Here is a 20065-nt window from a genome sequence, read left to right as displayed (position 1 = left end):
GTAGACCTCGAAGAAGCTCACGAGAACTCGTGTGACGCATCATATCGTCGCTCACGTAGGCCGTTTGCATACAACCGCATGGGATAACAGAGCAAATCTCACGATTACTGCTCTGCTTACCGAGGTGGGCGACGCTCGTTCAGCCTGAAGGCAGCAAATCGTTTAGCAAGTGGTTCCGTGGTGCCAGACTGGCGGCGAGAAGGATCATGCAATTCATTGGAAGCAGGATGGCCCTCGGACTGCCGTGGGCGCTTGGGGATTCGCTCACCGGTCGATTGCAGAATGGCCTGCAAAGTCTGCCAGCCTTCGGTAGATCGCAGCTGATACGTATCTGCAAGGTCGTGCTGCGACGCAACGCGACACAACAGTGACTCCTCGTCCTAGAGATAATGTCAGTAAGAAAGTTCGACAGTAACGTAGGTTACACACCTTTGAAAGGATGCCCATCTGGTGGATGAAGCAGAGCAGATGGAAGTTGGACATTTCAAGGCCGCCTTCCGCTGGCTTCTGCCCTCCGGAGAACTTGAGCATCCTAGCCGCCGCAGAGTGTTCCTGGCTTTCACCCATGTATTCGCGATTCTCGATGGGAAAACCTAGTTGCGTGAAGGTAGGCTTGGACTCATCCGGGAAACCGTGAGTCAAGGTCACGAAAAGATACTCGACGGGAAACGAGGGTTTGGCGTTCTCCTGAACGTTTGCGCCGTACTCATTGATCCTGCGGTAGAAAACCTCGGGAATGTATCTTGTTCGGCTGGTAGATCCGTCGTCTTCCTCTTCTTCCCGGACGAGCATGGCGTTGGGGTCGGCTGAGGGCTCAATGATGTCCGCGCGTACCATCTCGACGGCGTCATTGGACGCTTGGTATGATGAGATTGAGATCTCTCCCGACTCGTTGCCTGAAATGATGCATGTGACGAAGTCGGAGCCAAACTTCCCAGTGTCGCTCCACTTAGTGGGCTTCGGATGCTGAGCCTGCAAACGTGAGATGAAACAAATTTCTTGAGAAGACAAGAAGTACGAATCAGCGTGCCGCTTGCACACGACTGATCCGTCACCAGCCCCAGCGTCAAGAAGATCGGTGAAAATGACGCCAACCTGCTGCAGTCCACACAGTCTTGCAACCTCGTCGATATCCTTCTGGTTCTCCCAGGCGTTCAGTGAGATGCCATCTATCTCATCAACCTGGGGTGGCTCATAGATGGCCTCCACCACCGCTTTGATACCAAGAGGCACGACTTCGTATTCCGTGTACCGCCCGTACATAATACCCAGTCTTTGGCCGCCCGTCTTTCTCCATGCGTCAATGAAGGTGTCGATAATCGCTGGAGACGAAAATTCTACATGATCGACCATTCGGAACGACTGAGGCTGCAGCGTGATGGCGCTGGGTTGGCACTTGGTGCAGATACCTTCAGGCCACTGAGGGTGTCCTGAAGGACAGTCTCGTTTGACTCTGAAGTACGGCTCAACGAGAGGAGGAATGAAGGAGCTTCCGAGCTCGGGCTTGTTTGTGGCGGAGTTGATTTTGCGAAGATATGAGTGGAATGACAGATACTTGATCTTCTTTTCGTCGAGATACTTGGCGTTGAACGGATCCAAAGGCATGCAGTAGTCGCACATGCCCTTCGGACCATGACGACACATCTTGTCGCGACCTCTCGGGATCTTGCCATCCTTCTTATCTAACCGATCATCCAATGGGTGCTGCTTGACCACTTCCCAGGGGTTCTTGATCTTCTCGGACGGCGTCGTCACAGGCAAGGGGTCGATCGGTAGGTCTTCGGTGGGAAGGATGGGCTTGCCATTTAGGCGGTTCGACGATGCGAGAGGAGGTTGAGTGCCGTTGGTGTCGCCGTTCGCCTGGCTGTCCTGGTGTTGGTAGTTGATGAAAATGAGGTCGCCATGTCTGCAACTGTCAGCTTGCACTCAAGCCCCGGGGTTCAGCATCATCTTACTTCAGTCCAATTTGCCCGACCTTGAAAGCCGCGATCTCGACTAGGTTCTTGGCGTCGCCGCCTGTCGGAGCGTTGGAAAGGGTAATGGTGTTCGGGTCGACGGTCTTTGGAAGGTTCGGAAGCAGCTACAAGGGTTAAGAAAAGGAAAGGCTGCCGACAGCTTGCAGGATGTCTCTTACCAAGCGACCAAGCTCGCCGAACGAGGCGTCCTTGTCGATGGTCAGACGGCTCATGCCGTCGGGCCCTCGAAGTCTGAGAAGCATATTGAGCGGCTTCAACGAAGCTGTGCGAGGGTGAATGTAGGTGGAGAAATGGACGATGGGTATAGTAATTAAATAAGGAAGTCTATAGAGGTGTCGTCGTCAGCGGAATGAGCCCATGTCCCTTTATCCGGTCGTTCGTTTTGGGGTATGAGGCGCAAAAAGGACGTGTGGTGGAGGAAGGTGGTGGAAAGAAAGCTCGAGTTTGTAGTAGCTGTTGCTGTTGCTTAGTGGGATGGGTAGGAGCTCCAGGACTTGACACTGAGTGAATCGCCGCCGCACCGTAGAACAGCGTCATCAGAGGTGGTGCCTTGGTGTGGGGCCGGCAAAACGACGGAGGGGATGGTGCACGTTCCTTCAGCGGCCCCTGGCATAGCTGATTCACCGCCCGGCAGGGGGCAATGGGAAACGGACTTTCCTAGCTAGGGTGGCTTGAACGGGAGAACACGATGGAGCAGCCACACTTGCGCTTCATGTGCAACCTTATGGTATCCTACCTAGTACCCCTGTCTAGAAGATGCTGCTTTACCGGCCGCTTTCATCAACCTGAAGGAACTGTGGGAGAAAGAACGAAAAAACCCGACAGAGCATTCGTTTTGATGAAGCATGTGTTCTCCAAACATCGGAATAATTAATCAAAGAAAAGATGAAGCGTCGTAATAATCAAGATCAAATAGAGTCGTAGCGCAACAAGCCCCAGGAGCGGGATCCGGTAAAGCAGCGGGCCCATCTTTAGCCCATGCATGGGTGGGCAGCCAAAAAAAGAGTCCCGTCCAATGCGACCAGCAAGCTGTCCTGTCATACAGTACTGGACACGCTTCATCAACACGACCGACTGGACGTCCGCAACACTACAAATTTCCTTGTCCCTCGTTCGCCTTCTTTCTCTTCCTTTTTCTCCCCCACCACGATCCTTACGAGAGCGCCGAAACAACCACAGCCATGTTCGACGTCGACTGGATGAGCCTTGTGCTCCCTTTCGCCTACCTGACCGTTCTCGGTGGCGTTTTCATGACCTTTTCCACGATCTACAGAAAGCGCAAAGCCAGTATGTCCTATGCCCGCCTCCACCCGCCAACCCAGACTTGAAGGACGATGTCCATGATTTCACCCTTTGCGTGCGCGCGCGACAATTCACCGTTACTGATCCGTCTCTTCTTTTAGCTCAAAGCGCCAACCTCGCTCCTTGGTTCGGTCCTCATCTCCAACGCAACATCTACCTGTCTCTGCTGCACCTCGAATCCCCCGAAGAGGGCCAGGAGAAGGCCCCCAAGATCCCCTCCACCGTCATCAAGGCCGCTCTCCTCCGCCGCGCCGTCGAGGACATCCACCGTCTGGTCCAGATCCGATCCGCCAAGCAGGCCTGCAGCACGTTGCTGCAACGGGGGAGCGTCGGCGATGACCTGTGGCAGCGCTTCCAGCGCGCAGAGAAGGAGATGGAGGATGAGCTGCGCGATGTCGTGATGGAAGTTCGTACACCCCTTCTAAGTTTGGGCGAACGTCGCAATAGAAAGACACGCTAATCTTTGACCAGGCCAATGCCCTCGCCCCCAACTGGGGCCAATCCATCTTCCAGTCCGCCAACGAGATCGCCGCCAACACCATTGTGCGCAACCGCCTCGAGGAGGTTTCGAATACTGTGGAGCAGGAAAAGGCATGGTGGGAGAAGCGCAGGGCGACGATCCAGACCGACTTCATGAAGGAGCTCGACGAGTCCGAGAAGAGCTCGACCGCCCCGCCTAGTGTGGACGGCGACGCCGTTCTCGTGGATTCCAGCACCACCGGCACACCCTCCAAGAAGAAGAAGGGCAAGAAATAGACAGACGTGCATTGCCTTTTCCCCCTCTTACAGCAAAAATCGTTTATTCCCCATCGACACGCATTCATCCCCGACCCCTCCAAATGTGGGCTCAGCGCTCCGCATCATCCCTCATCGTCTTTAGATACCTCATCCCCCCCCCCCGGTGTATGATACGGCAAAGCGGCAAAGAATCAAGAGCATTCGACGGCTGCCCGGTTGCGTTAGGCGTTAAGGGTCACGGTCAGGGAAGTTTTCGCATTATGAATGAACTGAGAGTCTCAAAATACTTTTAAGGGTTTTCCCCTTGCGCTCTCCATCTTTGAACCCAAAAGGGGGCCGGTCTATCTCTATTGGATGTCGTGAACCCCGCCGCCGCCAACGCCTTGATGTGCTGTGATATCAACGCAATGCCATGCAACAAAACAGGTAAGACAAAAAAGCAAAGAAAAAGCAACAGCAGCTGGCTATGTACGTATCCGCCAATGAACCCCAAAACTGAACCACAAGGACTCGGCGCTTATGAGTACCAAGGCATCTTCCTCCGCAGAGCCGCCTCGTCCTCTGCTAGCCTCGCCTGCCGCGCCTCCTCCATGATCTGCTCCTCGGTCTTGATGCGTATGCGGATAGGCGTGTCGCAACCTCTGGAAAATTCAGTTAGTTGAAGGTTCTCAAAGGGGTTGAGGTGAGGTAGACCAGCAAGGCGCCTACCATGGCACACTCGCCAGCCGCCTCGTTCACAACATACCTGAGACCAATAAACTTTCCAATCTTCCGACGTTTCTCCTCAAGGCTGAGGCCCGACTGCCAGGTGATGGGGCAGGGGTATTGCCCGGACCAGGGCGAGGGGCTGCGCTGGTGGTAGAAGCGGGCGAGGTCATCGAGCTGGGCCTCGGTGAGGAGCCAGAAGTTGAGCAGCGTCGCGGGGAAGGCCGGGTGGACAGCGCCCGTTGACATCTGCACAAGCGGGGCAAGGGGGAGGCGCATCTGCCGTATCTTCTCCTGGAACGCCGCGTTGCGGGCCGCTCGCCGGTTACCGATGCCGCCGTTGGTTGTGTGGTGGTGTCTGGTTGCCATCTTCTTGACTGTCTGTTGTTTCTGGTCCTTCTCTCCTGCCCTTGAGTCTGTCCTATTCTCGACCTGTTCCCTTCGCAGGTCTCCCGAGGGAAAACTTGCTTGGCCCAGATAGGATGTAGTTTTCAGAAGATTTCAGGTATTTTGGGTTGGGCGGAGAGGGTATCAAGGCGTTCAGCAGGTAGTACAGATGAAGAAGTTCGATGGCGGAAGTGATTCGGTAAGGATGAGGTGATGAAGAGCGTGTAATCTCAATATATGTATAAAATAACGATCTTCGAGGGATCAGACTGGCGCCTTTCAGCTTTGGTAACTGTTCTCGCCCTCTCGCCTTGGGTCTTTTGCAAAACGATGCTCTGTGCTTTCACAATAGTGAGTCTATGCCTGCACAGATCAAGAGCGAATGGAATATGTGTGAACAGATGTCTATAGGTCTGGAGATAGGAAATGGGTGCAGGAAGTGTGGAGTGCGAGAAGGTATCGAGTCTAATCCTCACAACCACACCGAGTGGAAGACTCGCATTCTTGTATGCAAAGCTACTGCAAAGGAAGACCGACGGGGCCAGGCCGCTAGCCGGCCAAAATCCTTATCCCACACCGGTTCCTTCAATTTTTTTCTTTGAAAGCCGGAACAGCGACCTGATCAGAGACAAAAACAAATAGCCCCAAAGAGCAAGAACATGATGATGGGGCCCAAAGGCGGGTCCAAAAACCGGTAACAGAGAAAAGGCAAACCGTCAAAACAGCGATCCAGACCAGACCCTCCGCCTCAGCAGGTGACCCGACCAGCTGGGACCCGAGGAGAAGAGAAATTGCAGCAGGGAGAGCTAGTACGTCAGGAGAGACACAACTGCTTTGTCTGCTGGCGGCCAAAGTTTGCCATCCTGGGTAAGGTGGACGGAGGGCAACCGGCGTGTCCCTTTTCGCTAGACAGCCCCCTATCCAGACAACCGGTTCTGCTGGAGTGCGAGGCCCTCCTCTCCCGCGCAGTCTTCTTTATCTCCTCGATGCGCCCAAAAGGAGATGAGACATGGCGGAAAGCGGGGAGGAAGAGGGAGGTTGATGGTGGGCTGCCATCTCGTTCCGTATCAATGTCTAAGAAATTTAGCTGGCCCTGCCTAGAAACGAATCGCGCGCCGGCCGCAACGAGAAGCCAGCTCCGCCCCGACTATGGAGGTTCCGAGACAAGGTCCGCCCCTTTCCTCCCATCCTCATCCCCTCCTCCCTCACCCCCGCCACCTTAGTCGGCAACTCTCTGAGCCGTGGTATCGGCAGCCTACAGACGGAGCGAGGATTTGAGAAGGGGAGAGGCTGAGCACCCTGTTCCGTGGTGGTCTGGACAACAATACAAAGGGGATAGATATCAAGATACAATGGCCTTGTCTTCAACAAGACCTGCCGTGAAGAATGTTGTTTTCCGTGCCCGAGTCAGTGTCAAATTCCTCAAAATGACACCTAGGTTCTCACCGTAAACAAAACTAGTCGTCTGTCACACCTTGGCTTGGGAATAATAATATTGGTTCACTAGAGAGTAGCATTTGCCTGCTTGTTCTTGACACAAACCAAGATAAAACCGAAACCCCTTCATCAACCCCTTATTCTTCCACAAGGGACCATGCGATTGACGTGCGTCCTCACGCCATGCCCCATTTCACAGCTTCAAGGCGTCGTCGGCGACCCTTTCAGCTTCTCAAAGCCACTTGAGCTTGGCAATGTGGTCCGTCTTCTTTCTGCTCATCTTGACAAAGCCGAGGGCCTTTAGTTCGGCCAATCCCCGATAAAAGAGCACCAGCGCCGCTCGCTCATCGGCGTTTTCTTCACTTTCTGCATCACCGCCGCTCACCATGGCGTAAAAGGCAGACCAAAGGTCCGCGACGTTGATGAGGTTGCCCGTCTCTAAATATAAATGATATAGCAGTGAAGTAACGGGCAGCGTAGTCGAGATGCCCTCGTCGGTGCTGCAGCAAGCGCATGCGAGGTAATCCTGCGGTCGCTTCAGGCTCCGCTCAAAGACATCTTGGGGCCGCGGGACGAAAACGTCGCGGTAGGGTGTCTTGGAATCGTAGAGCCATGTCTCGTGCAGGAAGACATTTGCGGCCGGCTCGCAGTGTATGACGTCTTGCAAAAGCTCCGCAACGCGGTCCACGATTTGGGTAAAAGCTTTGTCGTCTTCGGAAAGCGCTGCCGAATCGTGGCTGAGCTGCACCTTTTGCGCAACAACGGTGGTGCGGAGGACTCTGCTGTGGCCACTATACGCGCTTCTCAAGGTGGTGCCGTCCTCTGTCGCCCTGCTTACTAACTCCTTTGAGTTGTCGAGAAGGGTCTGTACAAGAGATGGCATGTCACCGGCCTCGGACTCCCATCCGGCGAGACACAGCTGGCCATCTCCACTGGCTATGGTCTCATGAATACGTTGTAGCATCGAGACAAACTCATCCGGTTGCATCCGCTTGATGCTTTCAACAATGTCCCAGCCGTCGGACGAAAGGGTGATGCCCTCGGCCACCGCTTTCATGTACATCCAAGGAAAGTCTTCTTGGATAACACCTGTCGCCTGGATAAGCTTAAGCGAGCGAAGGAGACAAGTGACCCATTCCCGTTTCTTCTCTGGAATGTCAAAAATCTTTTCGCGCAGTAGGTCGTCGTCTTCCAACAGAGACCTCGCCAATCTTAAATCGTTGCCCTCAACGGCGCTCTCGACCTCGTTCCGGAATGAAGGGAGTGATCGGAGGGCCTCGAGGTGCTCATCTTGCACAAGCTCACTGTTCATCTCATCGTCCTCCATCGAAAACAGGCTCAACGGGTTGGCATAAAAGTGGCACATATATGCATACTGAATACGGTCAATTCAGATTCGGTTCCATTCAACGTAGTGTTCATTCTCACCTTGATTGAAGCAACAAAGGATTGGATACTTGCCACCTGGTCTTGTTGTCTGTCGACCAGGCTTTGCAACAGAGTCTGGCCAAGAGTGAGGATAGCATCTGTTCCCGCAATAGCCGGCTTGAAAATTTGCTCCAAGATCACTCCAGTTTGCACAACGTCGAATTGCGCGCCGTAGAGATGCTGGCATGCAGACTTGAGTAGACGTGCTTGAAGCAGCTCTACTGACGTCGCAATGCCGAATAAGAGCGTAAACGGGATCTTGGGCCTCCAGGAACTAGTCCAAACGTCAACTCGGATTCGATAATGCTTGCAAAATGAACTTACTCGAAGAGTGTAATCAAGTCAGACAGGAGAGCGCTATCAAACCCTTCGCTGTCTTGGAAGGCGACAAAGATGTGATCGCACTGCTGTGCCTTTGAAAAGACGTACAGGCCTTCGAGGTCGTAATTTAGATACTTTCGTCCCTGGTATATGTGAGCTTCTTGGGGTCGATGCTGCCGGCCGATGAACCTACATCTTGACCGAAAGAGACCTCAACATCCTCATCGTCCAGGGAGCCCCGCGATGTGGCATCCTCGATGATCTTCTTGAGGGCAGCCTTTAGGTTCGTAGCCTCCGATGACTTCAGTCGTACAAACTTGCTTCGCGTATTTTTCTCGAGCGTCTCCGACAATTGCTCAAACAACAAGTCCTGAGACGAGATGTTGGGTCCAGTGATGATGAAGGCTGAGGGGATCTTGTTCCTGCGGTGGGCCATCAGCTGTGCACTCCGTCACAATTCGGATATTACCCACTGCAAGCAAGAACGATCTCGAACAAAAGCTGTCACTTGGTCCAGTGTAGCTGAATTAGCATCACGCAGGATTTTCTGTAATGTCAAGCGGTTAGCCTTGCCTCCGAGGTTCAGATGTGGGTATCTGCCAACCTGGACTTTGGATTCGAGACGGCCCCAACTGGCCTGGAACAGCTTCTCGCGCAACTTCACGCACTCAGCCAGCTCGCTGCCATTCAGCAACGGTGCAAACGTCGAAGAACCGGCGAGATTGGCCTCTTCAACCACTGCATTCTTGGATACACGCCGACGTTTAGCGGGTCGATCCACACCAGCTTCTTCGCCCTTAGGTCGGAAGATGTAGGCTGCCTACAGAGTCGTCAGCAATCAGGTCCCCTCAATAGATTGAAACCGCTCACCTTATGATCTTCTTGTCTGAAACGTGACTCATGATTGTTTTCGGCACTCATGTTGCGGAATATCAAATTGTTCTGCTCTGATATGGTATGTCGTTGCAGTAGGGGGGTCGCGCTTTTCCAACCGGCACGCGTCGCTTGCATCCAAGGTGCAGAGCACAGACGCATACAGTGCAATTAAAAAATGAACTGTGTAGAAGGGGGCGTTGTGTTCGCTTTGTACAGTGCCGAAAATTTGTTGGTATCTATTGTATCTACCTACGCCTTAGCATTCACATCCGAGATCAGTCAGGTAAGATGCTCGAAGGAGCCGTGCAAATGTCAAAGAACTTATTCTTGCAAAATGACATTAGAACCAATTCCCCTAGGCCGTGTTAAACTAGTGACTACCAGTCTCTTCCCCCTTCCGCCTTCGCAAACCATAGACCCGAGGCGATCTCCATTTTACCCCAAAAACCTGAGGCCAACGACATCCTACCTCTCCCTCATCATAAACTAATGAAGAGTCATACGCAGGCAATGCAAGCATCCACAGATGCCTCGACTATCCTCCCCCGAGCTGGGTCCCTCTCCCTTGGGGAAGCTTCCGCCCCTTTGTACACTGAACCCGCTCCACTAGACGAAGACGCATGTCGTCTGGAAATGGGGGATCGCCGTAATCGCCTACCATCTAACGCTTCCCAGCTGCACTGCTTAGAAAGACGGAGGCGAGTAATTTTACACCGAAACCAAGTTGAGATCGCTTTTGCGATTCGAGAAACCGTATACGCCAGGAAACGCAAAAGGCCAGGCCTGAATGGCCCGCAGCGCCCACAAACGTCTGGGCCCATGTCTTCACTTCTGAGAACTTATGCGACGTAAACGGCTGGCCTAAGCCTTGGCTTCGACCGGTTCCGGGGCTGCAGATGCCGACTACAAATCAGGTTAGCTTCCGTCGGGATGTTCATGAGACACTGCCATTTACCTCTTCAGCGGGCTTCTCAGCAGGCTCATCGGCCTTTTCGAGCACTTCTTCTGCCTTCTCGGGCTCCACGGACTTCTTGTCCTTCTCCTCCTTGTCGGAGGGCTTCCCGGCCTCGTCGGATTTCTCCACACCTTTGCTCTCCTCCTTGGCACCCTCGGAGGTAGCGGGCGTCTCTTTCTTCTCCTCGCTCTTAGTGCCGTTGACACCGTTGGTGGGTGCGGGGGTTACAGATGCTGCCGCGGCATCGCCCGCGGCCAGGATTTTGGTCCACTTGTCCAATAGCGTCTGCGACCGGCTCTTGAAGTTGAACTCTTCTTCCTTAGGAATCGAGTCAAGCTTCAAAATGGCCTTCAGGACCTTGTTGATCTTGGTTGCGCGGATGATTGAGACCTCGAGGTCTGCGAAGCTCTCAAGTTTGGTGATGTAGTCCGACATCATCTTCATCTCTTCCTCCTTGGGCTCCTGGTCTCTCGTCAAGAGACCCTTCTGGAGCTTGTGGCGCAAGAAAAGCACCTCTTTCTGTAGGTAGCTGTTAGTGTTGAACAAAGAATGTACGGGATCTTGACTTGCCTCTTTGCGATGATGCTTCTCTTCGGCAGTGAGCTCAGGCTCCTTAGGAGCTTCCTTCTCCGCCTTCTTCTCAGCGCCGTCCTTCTTTGACGATTTGACCTTCGCCGGCTTAGCGGCGGACTCCTTGCCAGACTTTGGTGTTGCCGTTCCATTCGTTGTCTTGGGAGTGGAGGATGTGTTCAGCTTGATCTTCGGCTTCTTAGCGGAGTCGGTTCGTGCTGGAGTCTGACAGAGATGTCAGTGCTTGTTCAAGTTTGTCCAGAGCCTGCACACTTACGCTGACAGCTTCTTCATCAGCCTTGCGCTTCTTAGTCTTAATCTTCTCCTTGGGCTCGGCCACCTCCTCGTCGGCAGCATCGTCCATGTCAACATCCTCATCCTCGATGACCGCAGGAGCCTTCTTCTTGTTCTTCTTCGCAGCGTCTCTAGCATCCTTGGCAGCCTGCTTCTGAGCAAGCTCGTCTTGGTACTTCTGCAGTTCGTCCTTGTAGTAGTCGAGGGGGTGCTGTTCGATAGCAAGCTCAAAGGCATCACGCAGCTCGATCTTCTTCACCTTGTCGGTAAGAAGCTCAGTAGCCTTGTCGGAAGACAGCTCCTGGAGCGCAGAATTCGGTACCCAGCCGCTGGAAAGTTGCAGGTTAGCTGTTGAGTCCTGGTTGACACACAAAGGCTGGTTGGGGCAATTTGACATACAATTCGTTCGTACGAAGGTACATGACAGGGAACGTGCGGTCGTTCTGTCGCTTGCCACCGTCGGCATAGTCTTCACGATACGTGCCATCGGCGCGTCTCGCTGTGACAGGGCGGCTCTTGAGCAAAGTCTCAGGGAGCATCTCCTCATCGCAGACAATGACAGGCCATTGAGGATATCCCTTGAGCTTGACCAGGAAGTGGTCTCCGGGCTGCGCGTTGGTGTGGAAGAACTTGGCCTTGGATGCCTTCTTGCTGAGCTTCTTCCCCTTGTGCTCTGGGACGCCAGACGATCTGCGACGCGACTTAGACTTATCGGCTGTCGCATCAGCGGCGTCAGCATCGGTAGCAGCGACAGATCCGGAAGCCTCCTTCGCTTCAGGTGCATCTGTGGTGTCCTTCATCTCAACATCCGCGTCTTCGTCCTTGGATGGCTCGTCGGTCTTGCCGGAAGATTCCGCGTCTTTGGTATCAGCTGTTATTGAGGAATGTGTCAGTAGAATGGTCAATTGCGTGGTGACGGTATTGATATAGAGGTGGAGATGATGCGCAGGCTCTGCTTACAGTCTGTCTTCTTGATGTTCTCCTTCTGCGCCTCGGTGCTGTCCTTGGCAGGTGCGTCGGACTCGGAGGGTTTCGCGTTGTCGGCGGCAGATGCAGGTGCCTCAGAGGCTTCGGCAGCAGTCGAGGTTCCCTCAATCTTCTTCTCAACTTCCTCGTTCGCGGCAGGCGCGGATTGGCCGCTGGTAGTTGGCTCGTCAGACATGGTAGGCGATGTGGCAATAGCTCGGTAGAAGCTGTTGGGGAGCAAGGGTATGGATGGGGTAAATAGGTAAGTCGCGACGCCAAAGACTTAGTGCGATGGATCAGAGGAAGAATGACGCGTTCTGACACGCGCGATTCGTGATTTTGGTTGTCGCGACGATGGTAGAAGATGTTCTGGCTGAAAAGAGGATGATGGGCGCAATTGGGAGCTCCCCGTGTTGTGGTGGCAGAAAAAGGCAATGGGCTGGAAAAAGATGAACGCAGAAACTCTTGGAGTAGGACGCGGATGACGGCGGCGGAGACACGTGACCCATGCTGATCCACCAAGGGACGAGTTAGATCGCGTCCACGGGTGCTATCAGTCTCAGTTGCGCTTGCGCTGCGCCTGTGAGAGGAGCGTGTGCTGGACGTGGGACGTGACCCGGTCAATGCCCAGCCCACCAAGCCGAACATCCTCTTCGTGCCTGCTTAACACAGCCACCCTTCCTCCTAGCTCGACATCAGATCAGCCCCCATGTCCAATGCCCCTGGAAGAGATGGACCGCCATGCAAAAAGTCTCCCCCTTCATTTTTCGACTTCAAAATATCATGACTTTGATTGTGCCTCGCCTACCTGAGGTCGTTGGCCACCAACCTAGTCCCCCGCTCCGGGTTCTTATGCCAACTTTGGCCACCCAAGCATCCCCTCTCCGAAACTCCTGTCGCACCGTACACAGTCTGCACAACCGGACTTCAGGCCACTCAACCCTGTCGAAAGAGGAGAAGAGTAACCTGTGGGGGTTGAGCAACAGGAAGAAGAACTGACTTTGACCAAATATTTGTCTATTATCCTCCAACTCCTCTCTCCATCGATATAGTACACATTGAGATATCGTACGGACGGGATGGCTCTGCTATCCTTCGAACCGTCTATTCCTCGTCTTCTTCTTCTTCTTCTTCGCTGTCGTCCACGTCCATGCCCTCCGCGGCTGTGATGGAAAATTCGCGTTCTTGGTCTACTCCGACGTAGCTGTCGCTCATTAGGAACAGCTTCAAGTTGTGCTTACCAGCCGTCGGCACTGTAAACTCCAGCTTGACCTTGAGCTCGCGTCCAATCGTGACGCGCTTGATGGCGAGCAAGTTCTTCGTCGTCTCTTCGCCGACCACAAGCCACCAATTCTCCAGCTTCTTGGCAGGGTAGAACGGCGCGTGCACAGTCGGGTCAAACTCGTCGTCCTCGTCCACTTGTCGTTGAATCTGCACACTAAGGTATGCCGGTTCGTTGGCCCGAATGTCGTCCTCATCCAAAATGCTGTGCTCGAGCTCAATGTCGGGGTATTTGTCATTGGTAAAGGCGGCAGCCTCACCCAGCTGTTTTTGCGAGAGACCAAGACGCTTGACCAGCTTGGCGTAGTCTGGGTTCTCCTTTGGGTTCATGGCCTCCATGAAATCAAAAATGTCCTTGACACTGTGAAGGAGTTCAAGGTTAGCTGCATACAGAATCATTGATGAAGATGGTACATACCCAAACTCATTCGCCACCTTCACGACCTCAGGCGTGAAGTGAGGGATTTGCTTCAAGGGGCTGTCACGGTCCCACATTGCTTGCACCACCATCTGTGACATTTCCATCGCGTTCATGGCATTGAGGTGACCGTCAGAAGAGAGGATATCAACCGTAGCACTCAGCAAACTGAGGACCTTGGAAATGATAACCTCTTGATCCTTGGCCAGGTCGATTGGTAGCTGCATCCTGGAAAAGTGTGCTTGGAGAAGAACGAAGGCCTTGAAATGCGCCGAGTCATATACGGGCTCAGCCATCTTAACAGGAATACGGTCGTAGATGCGGCGGAGGATACCTTCCTCGTGCCTCCTGATCTGGATAGCCTCAAATTCGGTAGCCGATGTAATGATTTCAAGGACACCCTTGAGCTTTGTCTTGGCACTCAGAGACAGGAGGAAGGTCTGCATCGTGATGTAGGAGATGTTGTAGTAGGCAGCAATCATCGCTGCGTTCTGCGGCGCAACCGAGCCGTCATCCTCATCAAGCTCAATAATCTTCGAGTCGCTCAGCTCCTGGAGGGTTGTCTGGATCAAATCGGACATGTAGTCACTGAGTCCATCTTGCGTGGTGCTGGTAAGACTGTAGAAGCTGGGGTTGGCGAGAAGACGTCTGTAGAAGTAGGTAAAAGTCGTCCAGTTGATGGCATCGTCTCCCGACTCGATCATCTTAGTGCTGATCTCAGTCACAAAAGCATCGTGGAGGTAGTTGTGGAGGTGAGACTCGACGGGAAGGGCCTCATTCAGGAACTTCTTGTAGAAGTCTCTCTTCGCCGCCGGGAGCATGAGAACACCTCTGCCTCGGCCATCCTTTGAGGCGCGCAGAGCCTTGCCAAACATGTGCAAAACCTCGCTCAAAGAATAATCAACGTAGCGATGCTCTCGGCCCTCGAAATATTGCGTGCCCATGACGACGACAAGATGAGCGGTGCTGTTGAGCTCCCAGCAAACATCACGAGAAGCAACCAGAACTTGAATGGCACCATGCTCATACAAGTGCTTGACGATGCGCTTGTCGCTCTGGCTCAGAGCCTCATGGTAGTATCCAACACCGTGAGAAAGGGCCTCGGCCAGAGCTTCTTCGCTGACACGGTCGAGAAGAGGGCGCATCTGCTCAACCTCGGCGTGCAGGAAACGATCTTCGTCGTCATCCATGAAAGCGGCGGTCAGGAGGTCGCGTGTGGTGGCTCGAGTCTGCTTTCGACTCGGCACAAACACAATAGCCGGCTTGTCTGCAGACATTTGCGTGATGGCCAGATAGGTGGGCTTCGCCATGGAAAGCATCAGTGATGGGAAGTGAGGGTTGGTGTAGGACTGGATATGAAGCTCAAGCGGGACAGGGCGAACGTGAGGGCTGAAGTTGTAGATGTCGTGCTTCTTCGCATCAATCCACTCCCCAAGGTCGCGGGCATTCGCAAGAGAAACGCCAAGGGCGATGATTCTCATCGGGAGCTCGGTCTGAGTCCTAATATAATGCATCCGTGAAACGATGATTTCATAGACGTAACCCATTTGGTTGCCCAACAGATGAACCTCGTCTGCGATGAAAAGTTCTACAGTCGAGACGTTCTTGCGACGCTTCCACTGGCGAGAAAGCACATCCCACTGAATGGGCGTCGCAAGGACCAGGTCGCTGCGCTCCAGGATCTTAAGGTCGGTGGTGGTCTCACCTGTAAGCTTCTCGATTGTCTTGCCGCCGCGTAGACCACCGAGTCTCTTTTGCCAATCATCCAGCCGCAGGTCAACCAGTTCTTGGAAAGGAGCAATATAAACAGCGCGCCCGGCGTCTGGCTTGGCCCAATGGCGCAGAAGAGCGAACTCTGCGCACACAGTCTTGCCACTGCCAGTCGGTGCGCCCACAAACACGTTTTGGTCGGTATTGTACAAGGAGTTGAAAGTCTGTGTCTGGATGCGGTTGAAGTGATCCCAGTTGGGGTACAGCTTCGTGTACTCCTTGACCTTCAAGGCAGCAACGGGTAGTGGCTGAAGCTCAAGGAGTTCGGTGTGAGGCGGGAATCTCTCAGGGAGTATTAGCTTGTGGAAAGACACCGGCAACCTTGTTTCGGAATGCATCCAGCGGTCCGAGATGACGGAGATGAAGTAGTTAGGAGGCATTGGCTCCGTGATCGGCACGGTGAAGTCAACAATGTGCTCGTTTGATTCAGACTCGGCGTACTCCTTGCGCAGCAGGAACTGGTCACTGAAAAGGATGTCCTCCCCGTCGCAGTCTTCAACGAAGATCCAGAAACTCTCTGCGGGACCGTGAACCTCGACATCCCACTCGAAATTAGGGGAGATGCTCAGCTCGACTCGGAGCATAGACCTGGTCAACGGCTGGACTTGGGCCTGGACTTCGACTCTGGGAAACTTGGCAACCAGGCTGCAGACAGTCCGGCCGGCCTTGGGCATACCAAGCAGCTCTCCCATTCGTGGAGGATCGAGATCGAAGTAGTTGCTCCAGGACACCTCAATCCTCTCAGCCTTCTGCACAATGTCCCTGGGGCAGCCGGGGAACTGACGAAGCGGCGACATTGTCGGCCACATGCGCTTCTCGGCCATCTTGCAAAGATCCAGGGCAGTCTTGGCCACAGATGCCCAGCCCTTCTTCATTGTGATTTCGAAGATGGCGCGTAGAATGCGACCAGCAGACTGAGTGACGTACACCATATCAGCCATAAGAGCAAGGCCATCCAGCTTGAGTCGTGAGATGTAGGCTTGCAAGAGAACATTGATCTTGGCGTGTGGTTCCTCGATACTCTCCTTGACTGGGATGGGAACTCTGCCCAACAGCTTCGCAAGCTCGAGCTTCTCATCCTGACGCACAGGGATGTACTTGAACTCTGCGCTTAGAGAGAACACTCTGAAAAGCTCGATGGTGGTGATCGAGGGCTGAATGAGGTTGTTGTAGGTTTCCATAGAGCCGTGTGTGATGTAGTAGTGTGACGCAATACGGCCAAGCTCCGTAGATTGGAGCTTACCAGTCTTCTCATCGTACTTGACGAGATTTGACTTTCTGAGCACTGATGCTGCAGAGTGAATGAGATCAACGCGCTTTTGTTCAAGAGCTTCGTCATCTTCGTACTCTGCCCCAACTTGGTACAGACCGGGGGACCGTAGCATGCGCACGAACAAGTACGTGTAGCCAAGCCACTCCACACCTTCATCTCTACTCCTGACATTGCCAAGCACAATCTCAGCGTTTAGGTTGTCCACCAGTCGGCTAACAAATTGACTCTCAATTGGTAGTTGCTGATTTAGAAGAGAGAGGTAATATTGAATCTCGTTTTGGGTTGTGATGATGATGCCCTCGCCATAGGTATCGAATTGCGGACGACCAGCACGACCAAGCATCTGCAGTACGTCTTGCGGGCTGAGCTCGACCCAGCTGCCCTTTTCAGGAGAGTAAACCGAAGTGCCCTTTATGATAACGGTATGAGCCGGCAGGTTGACACCCCAGGCAAGGGTAGCCGTGCATACAAGGACCTGGATGGCGCCTCGAGCGAACAAATCCTCGACATCAGTACGGTCGATACGGTTCATACCAGCGTGATGGATACCAAATCCGTAAGGCAGAATATCCTTAAGATCCTTGTCGGTAGCTTGGCTGGCGGCTTCGTTAAGGACCTCACGACTTCCAGCATCGTGGCGAAGGATCTGGTTGATGGTGTCCATCTCCAGAGCCTTGTCCCTGATGTAACGTGCAGTCTTAGCCGTCTCCTTTCGGGAGTGGACGAAGATAAGCATTTGATTCCGGTTGGCTCCGACATGCTCAATGACCTTGTTGTACGTGACATCATTCATGGTCTTCAGTTGCTTGATGGCTTTGCGATCCGTAACACCAATGAACTCCTGGCGCAAAGGGCAAGGGCGGAAACTGCCATCGAAGTGGAAAAGGCCGGTGTTGATATCCACGCGCAGGAAGCTAGCGACATCCTTATAATTTGGCAGCGTAGCGGACAGACCAACCAAACGAACCGGTTCGCCGGTCTGCTCAGTCTTCCTGATTGTCCTGCTCACAATGCTCTCAAGGACAGGGCCACGGTCATCGTGAAGCAAATGGATCTCGTCAATGATGACAAGGCGGACGAGGTTGGTGTAGGTAAGATCAGTAGCTTTTCGCGTGATGACGTCCCACTTTTCGGGGGTAGTGACGATGATCTGTGTTTCTGCGATTTGTTGCTTGGTGAGCTGCCGGTCACCAGTCAACTCAGAGACCTTCACACCGTAGGGCTCAAGTCGCTTGCCAAAATTGCCAACCTGCTCCTGCACCAGCGCTTTCAGGGGCGCGATGTACACAATCTTGAAGGCATCCAAATCAATGTCACCAGTCTCAGGATTGCGGTTCTTGCCGATCTCTCGGAGAATGGTAAGCATCGCCACGTTCGTCTTTCCACTGCCAGTGGGGGCGCAGATGAGCATATTGCCATCATCTCCAAAGGCTGTCGGGTAGCACTTGGACTGAATCTTGTTGAGAGATTTGGTGGTGCCGAACGGCAAGCGTGACCATTCTGGCATGTCGGTAATCGGAATAAGTGTGTCACTGGGGTCGCTGCGCTTCTTGGGTGCAGGAACGTGGATTTCCTCATAGCCCTTGAAAGTGCGCTTCGTTGAGCCCTCCGGCAGCCTGACCTTGGGGTTGCTCATCAAGTGGTTTCCCTGATCAAACACCAAGTTCTCCAGGTTGATAAGTTTTCGCGGTTGCAGACCGCCCACTAGTCCTTGAGGGCGCTCTGATTCTGTAGGGGCGTTTGCAAGTGACGACGGTGCGTCGAGATCCATCTTGATCTCCATCTTGCGACCCTTCTGATCGTCCGTTTTCTTTCCAAACTTCTCATTAAGGATCCATTGAAGGCCTTCGGAAGCCATTTCACGCTCGATAACAGCCCGCTGCTCATCTGTCTCGGCTCTTGAGTGACGAGTAAGCCAGACCACCTTCTCCCTGTTTCCGATGAGGAGCTGCACCAATTCGTGGTGCTCGTAATCGAACAGCTCCATAAGGTCGTTTTCAATCTCTCGAAGTGACTTCTCGTCGCCGCCCTGCTCATCAGGCTCACCAGAGAGAATACGAAGCGCGTCTGTCGTCTTGTCGTGTTGCTCGTGAGAATCGGCATAGAGCTTTCCGATTTGTCGTTGCAACCAGAATGCATCTATATCTCTGGCAGAGACTGTCTTCGAGTTCTTTGCATCCTGTGTTTGCTTTTTAGGGGCCGAATCGATGACCATGGCGTCGTCGTCCATATCCTCCGCCTCGTTGGCGTCAGCGGCGGGTTGGTCCTCGTTCTCGTCCGCATCCTCGTCCTCTGAGGACTCTTCCCTGACTTCGTTGACAATGCCTCCCTCTTCATCGTCGGAGTCTTCGAAGACAACTGCGACACCCTGTCTCTCATCAAGCTCGTCTCCGTCGGCGTCGGCTGCATTGTCGTCCATATCTTCATCCTCGTCCTGCGCATCGTAATCTGTAATCTTCTTTCCGAGGTTCACGAGCTCGTTGAACTCCTTTGCACTCATTGAAACGCCCAAGAGGTCGTCAATCTCCCTCTTCTTCTCCGTATCCTTCAGATCGTCATCTTTGAGGAACTCCAGGGTCACGTCAGCGGCGCTGATGACGGCGGTCTGAGGGACATCGCCAAGGTTATCGGACACGATCTTCAGAATCAACTCGAAAGTCGCTCGTGTTGCGGGCGTGCGCGGGCGATATCGAATGCCTTCGACAAGCAAGTCTCCAGTTCCCAGGACACCAGCACCCCTCGGTTGCGCCGTTTCGCCCTTCTTCTTCCGTTGCTCGCGCGCGAGCACATCCTCGCCCTCTTGCAGCTTTCCGCGTTCGACATCGGGAAGACCAGTTGGCTTTTTCTGTTTTGGTGCCGATTCGCGAGCGACGCGTGCTCCCATGTCGCGGATGCTCAGCTTGCCGGCGAGAGACTCGGGGTCGCCCGTAGCCTCATCGTTTCGTCTCGACACAAACCGACGGTCCGCCTGGAGAACCAGGTTGGACATAGCCGAGTACTTGTACTGGGAGACATCGCGGTGTTGATCCTGGTTCGACATTTTGGCTGTGTTCTTGGGGGTATCGTATCGTATCGTTTGCGCCCGAATCTCGAGGTGGTGTAGGAGCTTGTCGAGCGACAGCAACGAGCGGCTTGCGCCGAGTCTTTATCCTGTTGAAAACGCCGTATTCGCCTCGAAGCCTAGCTCATCCGTCCAGATATTAAGTTAATGAATTTTGTTTCGGTACACAAATGACTCAATGGAAGAGTATCGCTGGGTGGTTAAAGTGGCGGAGGCGTGTATTGGTGTCTTCGACGCCTGTCGCGCGGAACAAATTTCATCTGCTGCTTGCGATGGCAAAACCGGAGGAAGATGGCGCTAAGCGATA

The 20065-nt window shown here is 53.6% G+C and overlaps 6 protein-coding genes across 6 annotated transcripts; 1 reads left to right on the top strand and 5 right to left on the bottom strand.

Moving 5' to 3' along the window:
• Nucleotides 1-116: 116 nt before the first annotated feature.
• ColSpa_02351 (nuclear protein localization protein 4) lies at nt 117-2218 on the bottom strand (the record flags this gene model as incomplete). Its single annotated transcript, XM_049268563.1, has 4 exons — nt 117-380; nt 430-1906; nt 1956-2080; nt 2135-2218. 4 exons carry the CDS (start codon nt 2216-2218, stop codon nt 117-119), a joined length of 1950 nt encoding a protein of 649 aa, XP_049124520.1.
• Nucleotides 2219-3157: 939 nt separating this feature from the next.
• Nucleotides 3158-4034, top strand: ColSpa_02350 (translocation protein sec72; the record flags this gene model as incomplete). The annotated part of the gene is made up of 3 exons (XM_049268562.1): nt 3158-3263; nt 3380-3684; nt 3750-4034. 3 exons carry the CDS (start codon nt 3158-3160, stop codon nt 4032-4034), a joined length of 696 nt encoding a protein of 231 aa, XP_049124519.1.
• A 499-nt stretch (nt 4035-4533) lies between these two features.
• ColSpa_02349 (uncharacterized protein) lies at nt 4534-5090 on the bottom strand (the record flags this gene model as incomplete). Its single annotated transcript, XM_049268561.1, has 2 exons — nt 4534-4657; nt 4762-5090. The coding sequence occupies 2 exons, from the start codon at nt 5088-5090 to the stop codon at nt 4534-4536; spliced, it is 453 nt and encodes a 150-aa protein (XP_049124518.1).
• A 1687-nt stretch (nt 5091-6777) lies between these two features.
• Nucleotides 6778-9215, bottom strand: ColSpa_02348 (origin recognition complex subunit 3; the record flags this gene model as incomplete). Its single annotated transcript, XM_049268560.1, has 6 exons — nt 6778-7920; nt 7974-8247; nt 8298-8437; nt 8488-8733; nt 8899-9114; nt 9165-9215. 6 exons carry the CDS (start codon nt 9213-9215, stop codon nt 6778-6780), a joined length of 2070 nt encoding a protein of 689 aa, XP_049124517.1.
• Nucleotides 9216-10104: 889 nt separating this feature from the next.
• On the bottom strand, nt 10105-12151 carry ColSpa_02347 (PX domain-containing protein; the record flags this gene model as incomplete). Its single annotated transcript, XM_049268559.1, has 4 exons — nt 10105-10920; nt 10973-11318; nt 11389-11860; nt 11950-12151. 4 exons carry the CDS (start codon nt 12149-12151, stop codon nt 10105-10107), a joined length of 1836 nt encoding a protein of 611 aa, XP_049124516.1.
• Nucleotides 12152-13059: 908 nt separating this feature from the next.
• On the bottom strand, nt 13060-19737 carry ColSpa_02346 (pre-mRNA-splicing factor brr2; the record flags this gene model as incomplete). Its single annotated transcript, XM_049268558.1, has 1 exon — nt 13060-19737. One exon carries the CDS (start codon nt 19735-19737, stop codon nt 13060-13062), a length of 6678 nt encoding a protein of 2225 aa, XP_049124515.1.
• Between the last annotated feature and the right edge of the window lie 328 nt (nt 19738-20065).

Source organism: Colletotrichum spaethianum (genome assembly GCF_022836535.1).
Source record: "Colletotrichum spaethianum MAFF 239500 DNA, contig04, whole genome shotgun sequence".
NCBI classification, from domain to species: domain Eukaryota; kingdom Fungi; phylum Ascomycota; class Sordariomycetes; order Glomerellales; family Glomerellaceae; genus Colletotrichum; species Colletotrichum spaethianum.
This window is presented reverse-complemented; position numbering and strand designations above follow the sequence as displayed.